This window comes from Amia ocellicauda, chromosome 1, assembly GCF_036373705.1.
Source record: "Amia ocellicauda isolate fAmiCal2 chromosome 1, fAmiCal2.hap1, whole genome shotgun sequence".
Classification (NCBI taxonomy): domain Eukaryota; kingdom Metazoa; phylum Chordata; class Actinopteri; order Amiiformes; family Amiidae; genus Amia; species Amia ocellicauda.
Genome location: NC_089850.1, coordinates 56,019,122 through 56,036,236, shown reverse-complemented (window position 1 = coordinate 56,036,236; position 17,115 = coordinate 56,019,122). Strand labels below are relative to the sequence as shown.

At 46.5% G+C, this 17,115-nt stretch overlaps 3 protein-coding genes and 1 long non-coding RNA gene across 7 annotated transcripts in view; all 4 read left to right on the top strand.

Annotated features, from left to right (window-relative positions):
- The first annotated feature begins 2,062 nt into the window (after positions 1-2,062).
- LOC136753674 (uncharacterized) lies at positions 2,063-3,298 on the top strand. Its single transcript, XR_010817452.1, has 3 exons — positions 2,063-2,203; positions 2,354-2,522; positions 3,165-3,298. It is a non-coding gene; the product is annotated as an uncharacterized LOC136753674 (long non-coding RNA).
- A 1,310-nt stretch (positions 3,299-4,608) lies between these two features.
- Positions 4,609-7,049, top strand: LOC136759259 (multiple epidermal growth factor-like domains protein 11). Its single transcript, XM_066714179.1, has 6 exons — positions 4,609-4,747; positions 4,964-5,090; positions 5,309-5,508; positions 5,706-5,918; positions 6,602-6,747; positions 6,918-7,049. The coding sequence occupies exons 1-6, from the start codon at positions 4,609-4,611 to the stop codon at positions 7,047-7,049; spliced, it is 957 nt and encodes a 318-aa protein (XP_066570276.1).
- Positions 6,606-15,744, top strand: LOC136753654 (uncharacterized). Its single transcript, XM_066709948.1, has 18 exons — positions 6,606-6,747; positions 6,918-7,045; positions 7,255-7,402; positions 7,955-8,830; positions 9,106-9,232; positions 9,401-9,612; positions 9,712-9,874; positions 10,408-10,487; positions 10,664-10,824; positions 11,173-11,323; positions 11,416-11,567; positions 11,677-11,764; positions 11,855-11,983; positions 12,436-12,771; positions 12,849-12,964; positions 13,053-13,156; positions 13,254-13,820; positions 15,408-15,744. Exons 4-17 carry the CDS (start codon positions 8,797-8,799, stop codon positions 13,408-13,410), a joined length of 2,010 nt encoding a protein of 669 aa, XP_066566045.1. The 5' UTR covers positions 6,606-6,747; positions 6,918-7,045; positions 7,255-7,402; positions 7,955-8,796; the 3' UTR covers positions 13,411-13,820; positions 15,408-15,744.
- A 718-nt stretch (positions 15,745-16,462) lies between these two features.
- The window catches only part of scn3b (sodium channel, voltage-gated, type III, beta), a 42,812-nt gene continuing 42,159 nt past the window's right edge, over positions 16,463-17,115 (top strand). For all 4 annotated transcript variants that reach the window (XR_010817444.1, XM_066709923.1, XM_066709915.1 and 1 more), the window contains exons 1-2: positions 16,463-16,530; positions 16,803-16,853. The gene's annotated coding sequence lies outside the window, so the exon portion shown is untranslated. The remainder of the gene's footprint in view (positions 16,531-16,802; positions 16,854-17,115) is intronic.

Here is a 17,115-nt window from a genome sequence, read left to right as displayed (position 1 = left end):
ATATTGATAGGATAGCATCTTGCAGTTGATGGAGATTTGTGGGATGCACATCCAGGGCACGAAGCTCCCGTTCCACCACATCCCAAAGATGCTCTGTTGGGTTGAGATCTGGTGACTGTGGGGGCCAGTTTAGTACAGTGAACTCATTGTCATGTTCAAGAAACCAATTTGAAATGATTCGACCTTTGTGACATGGTGCATTATCCTGCTGGAAGTAGCCATCAGAGGATGGGTACATGGTGGTCATAAAGGGATGGACATGGTCAGAAACAATGCTCAGGTAGGCCGTGGCATTTAAACGATGCCCAATTGGCACTAAGGGGCCTAAAGTGTGCCAAGAAAACATCCCGCACACTATTACACCACCACCACCAGCCTGCACAGTGGTAACAAGGCATGATGGATCCATGTTCTCATTCTGTTTACGCCAAATTCTGACTCTACCATCTGAATGTCTCAACAGAAATCGAGACTCATCAGACCAGGCAACATTTTTCCAGTCTTCAACTGTCCAATTTTGGTGAGCTTGTGCAAATTGTAGCCTCTTTTTCCTATTTGTAGTGGAGATGAGTGGTACCCGGTGGGGTCTTCTGCTGTTGTAGCCCATCCCCCTCAAGGTTGTACGTGTTGTGGCTTCACAAATGCTTTGCTGCATACCTCGGTTGTAACGAGTGGTTATTTCAGTCAAAGTTGCTCTTCTATCAGCTTGAATCAGTCGGCCCATTCTCCTCTGACCTCTAGCATCAACAAGGCATTTTCGCCCACAGGACTGCCGCATACTGGATGTTTTTCCCTTTTCACACCATTCTTTGTAAACCCTAGAAATGGTTGTGCGTGAAAATCCTAGTAACTGAGCAGACTGTGAAATACTCAGACCGGCCCGTCTGGCACCAACAACCATGCCACGCTCAAAATTGCTTAAATCACCTTTCTTTCCCATTCAGACATTCAGTTTGGAGTTCAGGAGATTGTCTTGACCAGGACCACACCCCTAAATGCATTGAAGCAACTGCCATGTGATTGGTTGGTTAGATAATTGCATTAATGAGAAATTGAACAGGTGTTCCTAATAATCCTTTAGGTGAGTGTACAAGGGCTTTGATGATTTTATTTTTAAATCAGGTGCATGGTGTTCAAAGCAAGGTTAATGTACGATCCAAACACGTTCAGCTGACAAAATGTCAAGCATTGTTATCATTCCTAAACTCTTATACCTACCATGATCATTAAATGGTAATTTCTCGGCCAACATAGAGATATACTAACACGTTTAGATTACCTTCAAGATGATCCAGACATACCAACAGTAGGTTTCCTGCCACTATCCATTCCAGCATCTTCCTCCTGATTCCCTGCTCTCCCCAGGACACGTCTGCCCTCCCCGGACTGCTCTGCCCCTCGCCTGCCCCGTGGGGACCATGAACAGCCTGCCTGGGGCCCAGTCCCTCTCCTCCTGTGTGCCGTGTCCAGCTGGGCTCTACTGCAACACAGAGGGGACTGCTCAGCCACAAGGTCTGGACCTGTCTTCAGAAAACAAAAATGGACTTTGCATAATTGAAATGTACATAATTAGCCCCTAACAGAGGAGGCTAATGTCACGAAGTTTGGAAAATAAAGTCATAAACACACATAGAGCTAACAGGCTCAGCTAATTTAATACAACGCTGTTAATTGTCTGCTGTGTCTCCACAGGACAGTGTCAGGAAGGGCACTACTGCCAGGGTGGGGCGACAGGGGCCGTGCCTCAGAGCTCAGCTGAGTTTCCAAAGAACGGTCTCTGCCCCGCAGGCCACTACTGCCCCACTGGGACTGTGCTGCCCCTGCCCTGTCCCGCCGGCAGCATCACAAACACCACCGGTGAGCAGGATAGTTCACATGCACTTCACCACAAAGCATTTCACTCACTTCTTACTGCTTAATGTTTTGTCTTTTCCCCTCAGTGTAACAATTCTTTGTTATGCATGAAATATCAATTTTTTAATCTTACAATATGTACAATATCCGTATTCTCTTGGCCGATGGACTGAGGTGTCTGAGTGTTGTCTGTGCAGGGGGATCCTCCCTGGACAGCTGCCTGCCCTGCCCCTCGGGTCACTACTGTGCCAGTGAGGGGCAGGGGTCCCCCAGTGGCCCCTGTGCTGCCGGCTTCTACTGCCCCTCGGCCTTCACTGCCACCAGCCCCCATGCCTTCCTCTGTCCCAAGGTAGCTGCCTCATTGTAGGGATGTAGGGTCTGTGTTCTCAATTCCTGCTGTTCTTTTTAAATTTTGGAAAAATGTCTTGTTGAGTTAAAAACTTGCATCTGCACCTTAAATCCTCATTTCATCCTGTTTTGTAATACTGTATTTACTCAGGGTCACTTCTGCCCCCCTGGTTCTGCCCATGCCAAGGCTTGCCCCACAGGACAGTACCAGCCTAACCCCGGGTCGGACGGCTGCATCCCCTGTCGCCCCGGCTTCTACTGTGAAGAGGCCATTGCCGGAGACCCCCAGCTCTGCCCCCCGCACTCATACTGCCCAGCGGGTACACTGCCCACACACGCCCGATATGAATACCACTTTGAGACCCAAACGTGTTGTTTTTCTCAAGAATTAAATAACACTTTCATTCAAACTCAGTTACAGCTATGCAATTGTTTTTTTAGTGTTTTAGTTCTGCATTTGTTAACAGAGGCATGTCTACCAAATATTAGTAAAAGCGAAATATTAACCATTATATTGTCATTATTGAAAGCTTGTTTTGTTACACAGCCTTTATTTTAATACTTTAACACTTTGGTTTATCCATAAATTTGACCAAATTGAGTATCAGTATGTATCAGTTTTAACAAATTGCACATCTGCTGTCATGACAAATCATGGTTCTGGAGTCCACAGAATGCACTAATTCACTCCCCAAAGCTCCTCCCCACGAACATAAAGTCACTTTTATCAAATAAATCATGAACATTAGAACTGTCTGCAGCCACACTCTACTTAAAATGAAAAATATCTAAACCCTGCATGTCTGTAGGAGTCCAGGACTGAGGTGAACTGTAACTGTTTGAAGAGTCTGTGTCCTCCTTTCTCACGTGTACACTTGTCTTTCCGAGATCAATTGAGTGAAAGCATCAGCCACACTAATCCTGTGGAGACCCATACTGAAATGTTGTTTGTTGCTTCGTAGCCACACAGGTTCCTCTGCCCTGCCCCAGTGGGACCTTCACCCCGGCAGACTCGTGGGGGTTGCAGGAGGTGCGGGAGTGCCTACCCTGCTCCCCGGGGGCGTTCTGCAGGTACCGCACTTTGGCCAGGGCTTTCTGAAACTAGACAAGAGAGGAGCATTTGCGTGACTTTGTAGATTACTGCAGAAAACAAATGTAAAAGTGTAAAAAGGCTTTGGTACCTTAAGACAGGAGAGAAGAAAGGGAAGGGTCAATAATAATTGTATAAGACCATTGGCTTGTCCTTTGGGCCGCTGCAATCTTGTTTTTGTTCCCGGCCGGGCAGGGGAGGCCGGATCCAGGGCCATTGTGCCGCAGGGTTCTTGTGCCTGTCGGGCAGCTCTGAGGTCACTCCGCAGGGTCCGCTGCGGCCGGCCGTGGGTGGCTGTGCCTGGGGTGAGATGTGCGCCGGTCCCTGTCCTGCAGGTAACTCCGAGGGAGATGGTGATGGTGATCACAAAGCTTTCAAGTGGGTGTGCTGAATGCTAAGCAGACATCTTCTGTCCTCCACTTCCTTCGATAAATAGGATTCTACTGTCCAGTGGGCACCCAGCACCCCCTGCCCTGTCCCGCCCACACGATCAGAGCCACTCCTGGAGCCAGCAGCAGAGGGGACTGCCTGCCCTGCCCCGCCGCACACTGGTGCAAAGAAGGTACAGCGCCCATCAGAAATATTGAGTAAAAGCTGAAATAGAAATGTGCAGTTCCATATTAAACAAACAATCTTTCTACAGGAGACCCCACCCTGCACCCGTGTCCTGCTGGACATTACTGTACAGGGCTGCCGGGCAGTGTCTCTGAGGGGGGGGAAGCACCTACAGAGTGTCCTCTGCATACTTACAGAGCTGCCCCAGGGGCGGGCAGCAAGGACAACTGCCAGTCCTGCCCATCAGGCTTCTACTGCAACTCCACAGGTCAGAATAAGACACTGGTGCTTTGTTCTTTGTTCAGGATACGTACTCCAAATCAGTGAAGACCCCCTCACAAAGCAATGATATGCAGTTAAGATACCAATTTCAGATTATTAAACAAATATGGATTATAATTACTGTTCTTGAGACCCTACATGTGATTGATTGGGGAATGCTGAACTAATACCTTCTAGAATACATAACATTGCAGTTGTTTAATAGATATCCCACCACATTTTTGTCTTGCTTTCTTCAAATTGGCCAAATAAGACATAATTAACCCTTATCTACTCAGGCAGACGTCTATCTATTGCCTTTATATGAAAATTGATATGGCAGGGAAGTGAGGTTAATTTCTCTGCTCCCCTTTCCTGAAATATAATGATGAAAACGTTACATGGTGTTTCCAGGTCTGACTGACTATCGTGGGTCCCCCTGTCCTCCGGGGTTCTGGTGCAGTGGGGTCGGCTCCCCCGTCCTGTGCCCGGCCGGCACCATGAGACCGCAGCCTGGCGCCGGCTCACCCAGCTACTGCGAGCCCTGCAGGGCCGGGACTTACTGCCCTGACCCCGGCCACACCGGCCAGCCCAATATCCAAGGCAAACCCTGCCGCGCCTCCTACCAGTGCCCCGAAGGTCAGCATCTGGTATTTTCACTTCATTGCTAAAATAAAATCCAGTGTAAGGGCAAAGCCAGGACTTACAAGCAGTGGAGAGACAAATATCACAGGATTGACTTTTATTGGTAGTCATTCATTCTTTGTCATGATAGCATTACTTTAATGAGAATTGAGGGATTTCTTTGTTTGCCGGACTATTGACGTTGTTGTTGTTGTTGTTGTTGTTGTCCAGGCTCTGTGACGGAGACGCTGTGTGTGGCAGGATCATACTGCGGCCCCCAGACTGGCACCCCCACCCCCTGCCCAGGTGGCTATCTCTGCCCCGAGGGCTCACACACCTACAGCACCCCAAAGCAGATGTACGTTTGCTTCAGCATGGGATCTTCCCCTCTCATAGGCTTCCCTGTCACCGGGTCTCATTGGCTCAGTGTACGACTACAAGCCAGCGTCTACATAATGAGCTCAATCTGCTCGTCCCAGAACACTCCTCTAATTTATGTATTAATTTATACAAAATGTCGAGTTTCTTCTTAAGTCACTGCCCACTCACTGCCCATCTCCTCTCCTCTCTTCCCAGGTGCCCTTTTCCCTACTACTGCCCCGCCAACATCTCTGCCATGCTGCCCTGCGACGGGGGGTTCATGCCAGTCAATGTGAGCGGCCGACGAGACTCGCGGGAGCGTAGCTGTCTGCGCTGTGAGGCGGGCACCTATCGGCCTGGTGTGGCCACGGAGCTGCGCTGTATGACCTGCCCCCCTGGATACCACTGTCCTGCGGGTAAAGGGGAGCAACTACTGTAGTCATATCAACAAAGGCTTAGCTAATGTATCTGATACAGCACGTCACACAGATAGGTGTTAGACACTAAATACAAGCAAATAAAATGCATGAGATGCTATTATCTGGAAATATTGATTAAGTCATGTATTTTGTATCATCCTACATCTTACAGAAAAAGTTTTTTCTCCTTAAAGGCACAGAGACCTACTTGCGAAACCCATGTTCTGCAGGATATTACTGCCCACCGGGGTCACCGCTGCCTGTGCCCTGCCCTCCCGGTACCTATGGCAAGAGCAGCCACGCAAAGCATCTTGGGGATTGCTACCCGTGCCCCGCTGGCACCTTCAATCACCTGTTTTCCCAGATGGCCTGCTTCCCCTGCGGCAGCTCGTCCTTCTCGCTGGCAGGTCTGGCTGCGGTTCTCCGTTGCGTAATTAGTTAACACTCTGAGGGTCAGAACGGGCACAAGCACTAGCTGCGCTGACGGCAAAACCAAAAGGGCAAGAGGGAAGTGAATTGGAATATATGAAACCTAAACTGTAAAAGGTTGCATTACTTGTATTTCTGGCACGGCATCCTTCATTTCAGTCCTTTTAGAAGCACATCTATCAATGTTGTGGACAGCACAGTTACAGAGGCAAAGCATTTCTCACACAATTAGACTCTGTGGAGAGGGGCAACCCGGCAAAAACCAATGACCGCCAAAACAGGAAGCAAAGCCAAGAATGTGCATTCCCCAATGTGCATGTGTTCCTGCAGATCTGGAAAAGCTCCTCTGGTTTGATGTGGTCGATGCCTTTCATGATTTTGAAGACTTGAATCAAGTCCCCACGTAGTCTCCTCTGTTCCAGGGTGAAAAGGTTCAGTTCCTCAGTCTCTCAGTAGGACATTCCCTTCAGACCTGGAATAAGTCTGGTTGCTCTCCTCTGAACTGCCTCTAGAGCAGCGATATCTTTGTGTGGAGCCCAGAACTGTCCACAGTATCCAGATGAGCTCTAACTAGTGCATTGTACAGTCTGAACATTACTGCCCTTGTTCTCAATTCTACACTTTTGACAATATACCCTAACCTTAGGCTTGTATTCCTCAGGGTCTGCATCCTGCACCTGTCTGGGCCTGAACCGGGCTTTCCAGCAATCCGACGGCTCCTGTGTGTGCATGGCAGGCTTCATCTTCTTCAACGAGCTGGACCAGAAGAGCTCCACCAGTGACAGCGACCTGGATTGCCAGCCAGAGGTCAGAACTAGCAGGGCGCTCAGAGCTTGGCGGCCCTGGGGGGAGATTGTGTACCTTCAGCCTCGTCTCATGATGTATGAGCCGCTGAGAGAGATCTTTCAGAGGTCTTCAGCTATGTGTACAGTCCAGAAGTGGGGCTCACGCTGGGATCTTCCTCCCTCGCTCCCCAGGTGAATGAGCGCTGTGGTTCCGGGGAGGTGCGGCTGGCCTGGTCTCGGGAGTGTGTCCCCCCCACAGGACACATCTGTAACCTCACCTGTGGGCAGGAAGGGGGCACCCTCAACGTGGAGCTGGGCATGTGAGTGTGGCACTGTGGAAATGGAGGAATGGGGCAAAACTCAGGGGCAATGACTTATGGAGAGAAGTTATAATGTTGAGTGGTTAATTGCATCTTTAGCAAACATACATATTTTACATATACTGTAGATGTCGCAGATTAAATGCAAAGCAAGTAGAAAGACATGGATGAGTTCTGTGTGTTCCCGAGACTCTCTTCTCCTTCCCCAGATGCCACTGTAAGACATATGTCTCGGCTGAAGAGCTCTGTGACAGTTCCTGTTTGTCAGGCGTGCCCCAGATTTCTGCCGGCTTTGGATCCAACGGGCAGCTAGTTTTGAACATCAAAGACAGGCAAGAAAGAAGCGTCTGGAGCAGGGTGAGCTGAGCACCCCGGCCAAAACCATCACCTGCAGTTTCGTGGAAACAACAAAGCATACAAATGCAGATAGTACAGAATTGTTTAAAAGGCATTACTGTGCATTTGAATATCTGCAGTTCCCTGCACACACCGGGTGAATGGAAGCAAACTCTCGAAGGGCTGGATTGCAAATGTATATCAGTTTGCATTGTTTTTAAATTACAACTAAGGTGCAATAGAGTTGGAGATAGTCGGGAGAATTTTAAGTCAGATAAAACCCCACAATACATATAGATTGCATGGAAAAAGGCTTAGGGACCATAATCCTAAATTACAGAGATATATTGTTTAAATAATTTGGGGTTCTACTCTATTATTAATTAATATTTTTCTTTAACAGAGATTTTGTGTTTTCTAAATTAATCTTGTGAAGCATTCTGTGGTTATTATTCATACTATATAAGTATATATATGTGGCATTTTGTCTGGACCGATACATTTTTTGTAACAAGAACAGAACTTCTATTGTTCTTTTATATTTCTTGCAATTTTCTTTCTTTTGCCCTCCAGCCTGTGCCAGATGTTCTTGGCCCTGACACTCATGTCCAGGCCAGCGGCAGTGTCCACTTTGTCCAGTTTGACCCAAATGGCCTGTTTGGATGGATTTTGACTGACAGGAATCTAATTGACACATTTATTTCAGGTTATTCAAACTGCATGATAGTGTAAAGATGCACAAAGCTCTCTATTTTATTGGTTTGCTGTTTTTTCACATCTCTGTCCTTTTATTAACTGAAAGATAGTTTAGACTTCAATGAACAATAAACCTACGAATAACTCAAACAGGATGTGTACAGATTACAATAAGAAAACTCTTTGTTCAGTACAATCATACAGAAAAGCAAACTTGACGTATTTATTCAGATGTATTCCGAATTAACAGGGCATTTGCACACCATCACACATTTCCAGAAGCTTGAAGCGTGTTAAAATGAAAGAAGGAAAGAAAAGTCTTATTATCCACTAGAGGGTTTCCGTTCCACTAACTTTTGCCTTTTCTCATTAAAACCCTGAAGAGCTTAAGATGGATTCCTTATTATGCTGAAATTATTATAACAGTAATATGTTCACATGCATTGAAGTATTATAAGCAACAAAATTAATTAAATTCATCCTACTGCCCCAGCCTTTTCGGTAACGTAGCTGCAGTCTTTGCTGAGTCTCTGGACACACGTGTATAAATAGTGCCCATTGCCCGGTGCTGTGTCTTCCTAACAGCACCGAGTGAAGTGCCAGACTCCCCAGACGGCCTGTCCAGGACAAGGCGGGAGTCCAATGAAGTTGCACAGCTTCCCAGTGCCGGCTCGCTGTCTCGCATTCCCAATCCCATCGCCTGCCTGCGACCCAACGACATGCTTCTCTTCCAGTGCTCGATCAACCACAATAGTGGGTCCCTCTAATCTCATCAATTTTTCATGCTAGTCATATATCCCACTGATTAGTCCCCTAGGGCTGTAGTCAAACCATTTGGTTATGGTTGGCTTTAATGGCTAAAATTAATTTGCTTAGAATCTTCCCAGTTTATTTATTTTATGCAATGCACTGCACAAATGATTCAAGTATTTTATATTGGTCAAATGTTCCCCTTTCTTCCCCTAAATCCTTCAAATGATTAACTGTTAAATCTTATAGAGATGATTCAACTTATTCTTCTTCCCCAGATCGTAGTCAAAGTCACTTCCCAGTTTACCAGAAGGATCACCTCTTCAGCAGCAACCCCGGCTGGGATTTCGGTGCTTTCCGGCAACTTGAGCACCTGATCAAGGAAAGCCATTTCAACCTCTCTAGGTGAGAGAGATGTTACTCCCTTCACTGGCTTGGAAACTGCTTGAGGGAAGTCTCTGGAATTAAATGCCACTTAATCACTCAAAATTATGATCTGCTATCATCAATCTCAAAAGGCCATTACATCTCTGCTTGCCGCAGCGTCCTAATTGGCATTTACTCTTTCGAAAGGTTTGCCCACGTGTTCTCTGAACCGGGGAAGTATGTGTTCCTGGACAACACGGTGCCCGAATGGAGTCTCATCGTGGTGGTCACGGAGCTCGGCACTGACTGCGACCCCCGGGCTGCAGTGTTTCAACCCTCCTCTCCGGTCCAGCTGGTCAGACATGGCATTCTCAAGCAGCACCGCCTCAACCTGCTGCCCGATTGGGGCGCCATTGCAGGTGGGGATTATCTTTGTGGATTAAGGCAGTGGGGATGGGTTGATGGTCCCTCTTGACTGCAGCGGAGGAGTATTGAATCCACTATTTCGACTCCCCAAGGTGTGCTGGGGTTCCTGCTCCTGGTGATCACGGTGCTGACCACGTCTGCCCTCATCCTGAAGCCTGTGCACTCCGGCCTGAGCCCCCTGAGCAGACTCAAACCCAAGTGGCGCAGCCTGGGAGAGCCCCGCGTCCCGGCCAGCTACATCTACACTGGCGGAGGGTACGACGAGAGGAGAGAGCCTGCATGTGGACTTAACGCGGTGTTTAAAAGTTAACATGGTGCCTTACATAAGTCTCCCCTCTCCCTCAGGGTTTATGATGTCTTCAGTGAAATGTTTATCTTGACTAATTAGGCCAGGAATTATGTTGTTGTAACGAGAGCTCTGTTGCTCTCCAGAGCCAGTGCTGTGTGGGTTGGGTGTCAGAGTCTGTAGGATTTTTTTTTATAAACAACACAGATATTGTTTTCAGTGTCCTTGTGTGGGATGGTGCAGACAGTGGAACAAAAGGTGTTGTGCAGCTGGGTAATTAGCGGCACAAATACATTCTAGAACTCGTGCTGTAGAAGTCAATGATATTCCCATCACATTCATGTTTTCAGATGGGGTGATAAATGTGGCTGAACTAGGCCAAGCCTCAGGGAAGAGAATAGTATCTACAAGATTCTGTCTGCCTTGTGGCTGGTGTATTTTCTGTGCCACCTATAGCTACCGAGTCTTCAGCGCTGTCACTTATCCCTGGCTTCTCCTGCAGATGGGAAGGCACCGAGGGACCTGGATGCAGGGGAGAGGGAGAAGGGGCGGAAGCTGAGGAACCAGCCATCTCCAAAGGAGGTAACTGGGGCAGCAGGCAGCAAGAATTCCCTTTTAATTGGATTTATTTCACTCCTAGGATTATTCATGGCACACCCTTGGGCCCATGAATGTAATTGAGACTGGCTGTGTTCTCATTGAACATCCATTAACGGGATGTTTCCTGCACTATACTTCTCATTATACCTCCATTGCAGGGACGAGGACAGGGACAGTGGAGCTGGAGGAGTTCAATGTGAGGACGCTGTATGATAAACTGGAGGACCAGACCCTGCACCTGGCCTCCCAGCTCTCCAAGCACCGCAGTGACACCCAGGAGTTCTACAGGAACATCTGCCGGCAGATTGACACGCTGAAGGTCAGGACCTGCTGCCAGTACCCAACAAGTCATATACCCTACAAGTGCTGATGCCTCTTTTGGCATTGGCTACTATATTTCCGAACACTGAGAACTGCCTACACAAGATCATATTTTTTAGATGAGATGTATGGGGTATTGAACCAAAATAAGATCTGTGTTTTTGTTATGATTTACTGTTGTCGTTTACTTTACTATTATGCATTTGGGAGTTTGCATTTCATTTTCATCATCATACAATTCTGGAATTGCTCCTGAGCTACAAAATGTTTGCAGTCTCTGGAATAAACAGTTTCTACTCCAGTGATTGACAGTGTGTTGTTTAGTAATGGATTCCCATCTTTCCAGGATGTGGTGGAGCACCTGGACTCCACGAAGCTGAAGCAGCTGGGGAAGATGCTCCAGATGGACCCCGCCGTCACTGAAGATGCCTGGTTTGGAGACTGTGCAAAGCTGGCTAACCAGATCAACACAGAGCCCAAGAGACAACTTTTAAGAGGTATACATTTTCTTTAGCATGTATACAACATTGGGAGTATATGCCAATGTTTTTAATAAGTCTACACACAGACGCTTGCCCTTCCTTTCCAGACTCCTCTCTGCAGTTGCTTGAGGCTGTGCTGAGAGCTCTGGAGGGAATGGCCTTCAGATTGGACAACGAGAACATGGTGCTTCACCAGATGATAGCAGAGCAGGGTGAGGCCATGATGAATGAGAGTGGGCCTGACTACAGATATGAACAGGTAATGCCAAAATACTTAACTCTCTCTTTCAATGACTGGACTGGATATAAAACATGGCTGATTTCCAAGCAGTGGGGTGTTTCTTTACACTTCTTGCTGTTTCTTGCAGGGTTTCCACGGCTCCTCAAAACATTGGTCTCCAGGTCTAGCTGATCTTAAAGGGGCTTCTGATACACAACCTCTACACTCTGATTCAGGTAAACGCAAGCCATAACATAACAATCCTAAGACTGAATTCCTTACAACGATCCTAGAATCGATTAATCCGTTTAATTGGTTTGCAACAGTGGGTCTCCAGAGCACAGCCCCCTGTCTGAGTGAGAAGGACCTGTGTGATCTGATCGCTTTGACGCCGCTCTCTCGAACTCTGCGTCAGATCCAGGAGTCCCTGCAGAGCCTGCCGACCGCAGAGACAGGTCAGCACCCCCATTTCAATGTGTTGTGCATGTCCAAACTGACATGGGTTCACCTTAACCCGAAATGCTCTGATCATAACAACCCCACCGTTGGGGATCACATTTAAGGATTTCAATCTCCTTCACACATGTGGAATTTATTCAGTAACTGTCCAACAGATGGCAGAATAAATCCTTTCTATTTGTTTCCTTCTAACCCAGTCTCCTCCAAAGCCAGTCCTCATAGGTCGCCTTAAGCCAATTAGACATAGAGAACTGAATGATTTTAATTAACTAATTGAGCGCTTAATTCTTAATGAATTCTCTCTCCTTCCACGCTACTGCTGTGAACACTGGGCTCAGATTTCAAATGGGAAAGGATCTGTCCTCCACCAAAACCAGGTGGCAAAAAATTAAACCAGTACTGAGAACCATTGCTTTGCAAACTGTGGCAATTCTGGATTCACTTTCAGGTGGACTTGCCAATGATGTGCCGGTCGAAGAGACAGTGGGAGATCTGCTGCCTGTGGATCTTTGGGACCTCTCTCCCCAGCACTTTGCCATCTTCCTGTTCGGATGTCACACGTTGCGCCTGCTGCGCAACACTGGCAGCTTCCCCCATGTCACACTGCTCATAGCACACACCGTTCCCGTCCGAGCGCAGGGCTGCTCTGGGGTCAGGGAGTATTGCTTCAGAGACTTCTATTACGACAGATCTAACCAGATCCTGTACCTCCACAAGACCAAGCTGGGCAACGTCGGAGAATTCATCTCCACCATCCTACACTCCATGGCCTGTATTGCTTCAGGTAGCCCTTGCCTAGTGATCTTTGATACTGTTATTGTCACCCCAAGTACGGATCTAACCATAAAGTGTTTGTTACAGGCACCATCCCGCATGACTTCATCAAAGCCTTCCACCAGGCTGTCTCCACAGTGGGGGCGGCACTGTTTATCGCTCACTGCAGCAGCAGGACAGAGGATGCCCACAAACCGAACAAGGTATTTTGTAAAAAGGTGATATTCTTCCTTGACAACATGCCCCGAGTCTGAAGAGACAGCTGCAATCATTTGTCGTCTGTTTTTCAAGGCAATCGAAAACCGACGCAGAGCAATGCCTACCTTTGTCGAGGATTTTCTTGCCATGAAGGTTCCCCCTGACCCATGCTTCACAGAGGACTGTCTGGCAGAAAGGTGCACAGTTTAAATTAATTAATATGCTCTCTTTGTCAAATTAAATCCACTTGAACAGTATACAGTGTTTTTTGTCTACTTATGTTCCCCGTCCCAGGCTTAAAAGCTTCAAGGGATTCCTACTGCATCAACACCTTCAAGAAATCAAGCTAAATACAAAGGAGACCAGAGTAAATGGTAAAAACAAATCTTCCCACAGAGCACCTTTCTTAATCTACAGAACAACAGACAGTAACTCCACTGTCCAGATGTAGCTAAAGAGAACTGTACTGCATTGCTCCATGACATGTCGCTTGTTTATTTTTTTCCTTTCTTTGGTGGACTGACACTCTGCACCGATTTATGCACATGACTCCACACAAGTAAGTGGTTTCTCTTTTTAAGTTTGGTTGGTCTAATAGGACAATCCTTTTTACTATAATCTGTTCTAAATGCTTTGTCTATCTCTCTCACTCTCTCTCTCTGACTGTATATTTTTGCATATTCTTCTCAGTTTAAGAAGTAGCCTCTATGAACGAATGTTGTGTTCCAGGCGATGCTTGTCGAGCAGGAGGTCGACCGACTGAATGAGGTGTTTCTGCAGCTCACCGCTCAGCTCCAGAAACAGGAAGAGCACAGAAGGCTGCTGGAGCGCCAGCTGCCCGGTCACGAGGGCCCCTCACAGGTACTCCTCAGGGCTGTGTCTGTTCCCAGGTCAGACCCTTCTCAGTGACTCAATTGCTCGACAGTCAGTTCCATCCCCTTATTAAAGCACCTGGGGCCGGTTGCATAAAACTATATTAGACTGGTCTTAATTTGACAGTTACACTAGTCTATGCAACTTAGTCAGTTGCATACAAATTAAGACTGACTAATACTTAGCCTGAAAAGTTAGCCTCCTCACCCGCAGGTTAACTTGGAACCTAAGTCTATCTTTCAATTGAAACCACTGGCCAGAGTCTACTGTGTCAGTCACTGATGCTGACAGGCAGACGGAGCCTCCCGCTGCCACACACCCCGCTGTCCCACACACAGCGATCCTCACATCAGTACCCTCCTCACAGACTTCAATAGCCAACTGTATATTTTACCTGCATAGATTTTCAGTTAACTGGGATCATCGCTGTTAGAGAAATGTCTGCCATGTTTTTTTTTTATTCAGGTGTCTTACAATTCCCAGAATGCAATGCACGATTGACTAAGTAAGACCAGTCTTAGATCAGTCTTAGGAAAGACTGTTTTATGCAAGTCTTAACTGAGTGTCTATTGTTAGTAGAACTCATAATTATACTAAGACAAAGACTTAGTCTAGGTTTATGCAACCGGCCCCTGAGAGCAAATTCAAATGATTGGAGGCCACGTTTCCTGAAGGATCTTGAGGTGTCTGCTTCATCACCATGGCTGGGTAACTTGTGTCAGACTTTCCCATAACCCTTTGTGTAAAGAATTGCTTCCTGTTTTCAGCCTTAAAATGACTTAGTCTTAATTCCCACTTGAGTCCTCTTGTCCACAGCTGGACGCCTAGAAGTTGTCTAGGTGGTTTCAGATACCTTTTAAGAAAATAACAAAGTTGACAAACGAGAGGAGGCCATTCGCCATCGTGCTCGTTTGGTGTCCATTAATAACTAAGTGATCCAAGGATCCTATCCAGTCTGTTTTTGAATGATCCCTAATTGTCTCTTCAGCCACATCGCTGGGGAGTTTGTTCAGATTGTGACGCCTCTCTGTGTGAAGAAGTGTCTCCTGTTTTCTGTCTTGAATGCCTTGAAGCCCAATTTCCATTTGTGTCCCCGGGTGCGTGTGTCCCTGCTGATCTGGAAAAGCTCCTCTGGTTTGATGTGGTCGATGCCCTTCATGATTTTGAAGACTTGAATCAAGTCCCCACGTAGTCTCCTCTGTTCCAGGGTGAAAAGGTTCAGTTCCTCAGTCTCTCAGTAGGACATTCCCTTCAGACCTGGAATAAGTCTGGTTGCTCTCCTCTGAACTGCCTCTAGAGCAGCGATATCTTTCTTGAAGTGTGGAGCCAAGAACTGTCCACAGTATCCAGATGAGCTCTAACTAGTGCATTGTACAGTCTGAACATTACTGCCCTTGTTCTCAATTCTACAATTATAGTGTAATTATAGTGGACATAAGTTTCTGATGGTAACAAAGTGCTGCGTTGGACACGGAACTGGGAACTCTTATTTCTGCCACATGTGCTTGTTCCCCAGGTGTTGGGTATGTATTAGTGTGTCGTAACCCACTGCCAGTGCAATATCTCCTCTCATAGGGAGATGTGCAAGATGTTTTCAATGCCCTTGGTGCCAGCCGGAGTGAGACCCTGATGTTGAAGCTGAAGAGACGCTGCCTGTGTCAGCGGCTGGAGGAGATTTCCAGCAGCCTGTCAGAGATCACCGTCTCTCCGCAGGACTGTTAGCAAACCTCCGACACCCACTTCAGTGTCAACGATTGACTGGATGATTGTTCTGTACAGTAAATGCTTTCTTTTAACGCTTCACCTGGATATTTATAGAACACCTCTTGAACATTTCACATCCAGCCAATCCGAGTTTAAAATCGTCTGCGTTATGTTTTCCCACAATAAATAAACATGATTTTAAAATGTGGTTATGTGGTTATGTGTTAAGTATGTTTTGGCCTTATGAAATGTCTCCCATGCTTATGCATTTTAATATTCATAAGATTCCACTGACAAGTTCAAAAACACAATTAGGGATGTGCACTGAAAGTCTTGTATGTTCCTAATTGGGCACCATCTGAAGATATGGATGAAAGATTTATTGTTAGTAATCGGTTTTATGCATCTTAGCTGGGTAAAACTAATGATCTCTAACAATCACATCATTCAAATCTATCAAGGTCACATTCGTCTTAGGCAAAGCAAAACATAAATACACCTCAGGGGAGCAGAAATAACAGATGCATTGAAAAGAGAAGCGTTGGCATTGAAATAATCAATTTGCCGCCACTCCAAGCACCAGGCAGAACATCACTGAGGATTTGACACATAAACAAAAGGGGAATACTTTCAGGCAGTTGCGCATGTGGAAAAAGACTTGACATTGTTTAGGGGGTACTGGTGTAATCAAGACAGCGCTCTGTGCTTATGTGGTATTGTTTGACGATTCAATAACAGGGTCTCTGTTTCGAGGCGTCAAACGAAGTATCCTTGAAAGAGTGCCTTACATTTCTTTGCCCGTGGCAAGTAAAGCAGATGCTGCAGCCAAGAAGAAATGCTTTACAGGTCAGCTCTCTTGAGCAACCAACCCGCTTTCAGCATAAATCAAATCCCCCCCTATTAAGTACAAGGCAAATGAAGATCCTGTAAGTTCCCCTCAGGAATAACCCAACAGGCAGATGCAAGGACTGAATAGAGTCTGGGAAGCTACTAGGTAGGTATTATTTGAACTAGAAATAGTTTTTTTTGTGTACTGCTCAAGATTGATAAGGAATGAATTCAATATACATTTCTTTAAGGAATTTAAAGGTCTGTTCTATACATGGATTGGAAATCTCTGCTCTTCAAGTTACTCTGGGGTGTTATTAGTAGCTGCCAGGTCCTTGGAAACTTTTCAAAATCACTTGAATAGCTCGTAGGCCACTAATCACATATGTACGAGGGTCCGGCCTTTATCTCGAGTAGATGTGTTGTCTCCCATGACAGGGATCGAGTATTCCTAGAAGAGAAGACCTGCTAACAGATGGAGACAGTCAGGTGCTGCCAAACAGACTTGTGATGCTTACTAACGCATGCCAAGTGCCTGTGAATTCAGGGGGCTGTTGCTGAAGTGTAACCAGAGGCTGCTAGTGCTGACAGTAGAAAACGCTCGTATTTGCATGAATGTCAGACTAAAACCCAGCAATCCAGTTATCATACCTTATCGACAGGTTGAGTGACAACACCAACGCACCCAAAAATCCTCACATCCCAGCTAAATAAATAAATAAATATTTAAAATACATATATATATATATAT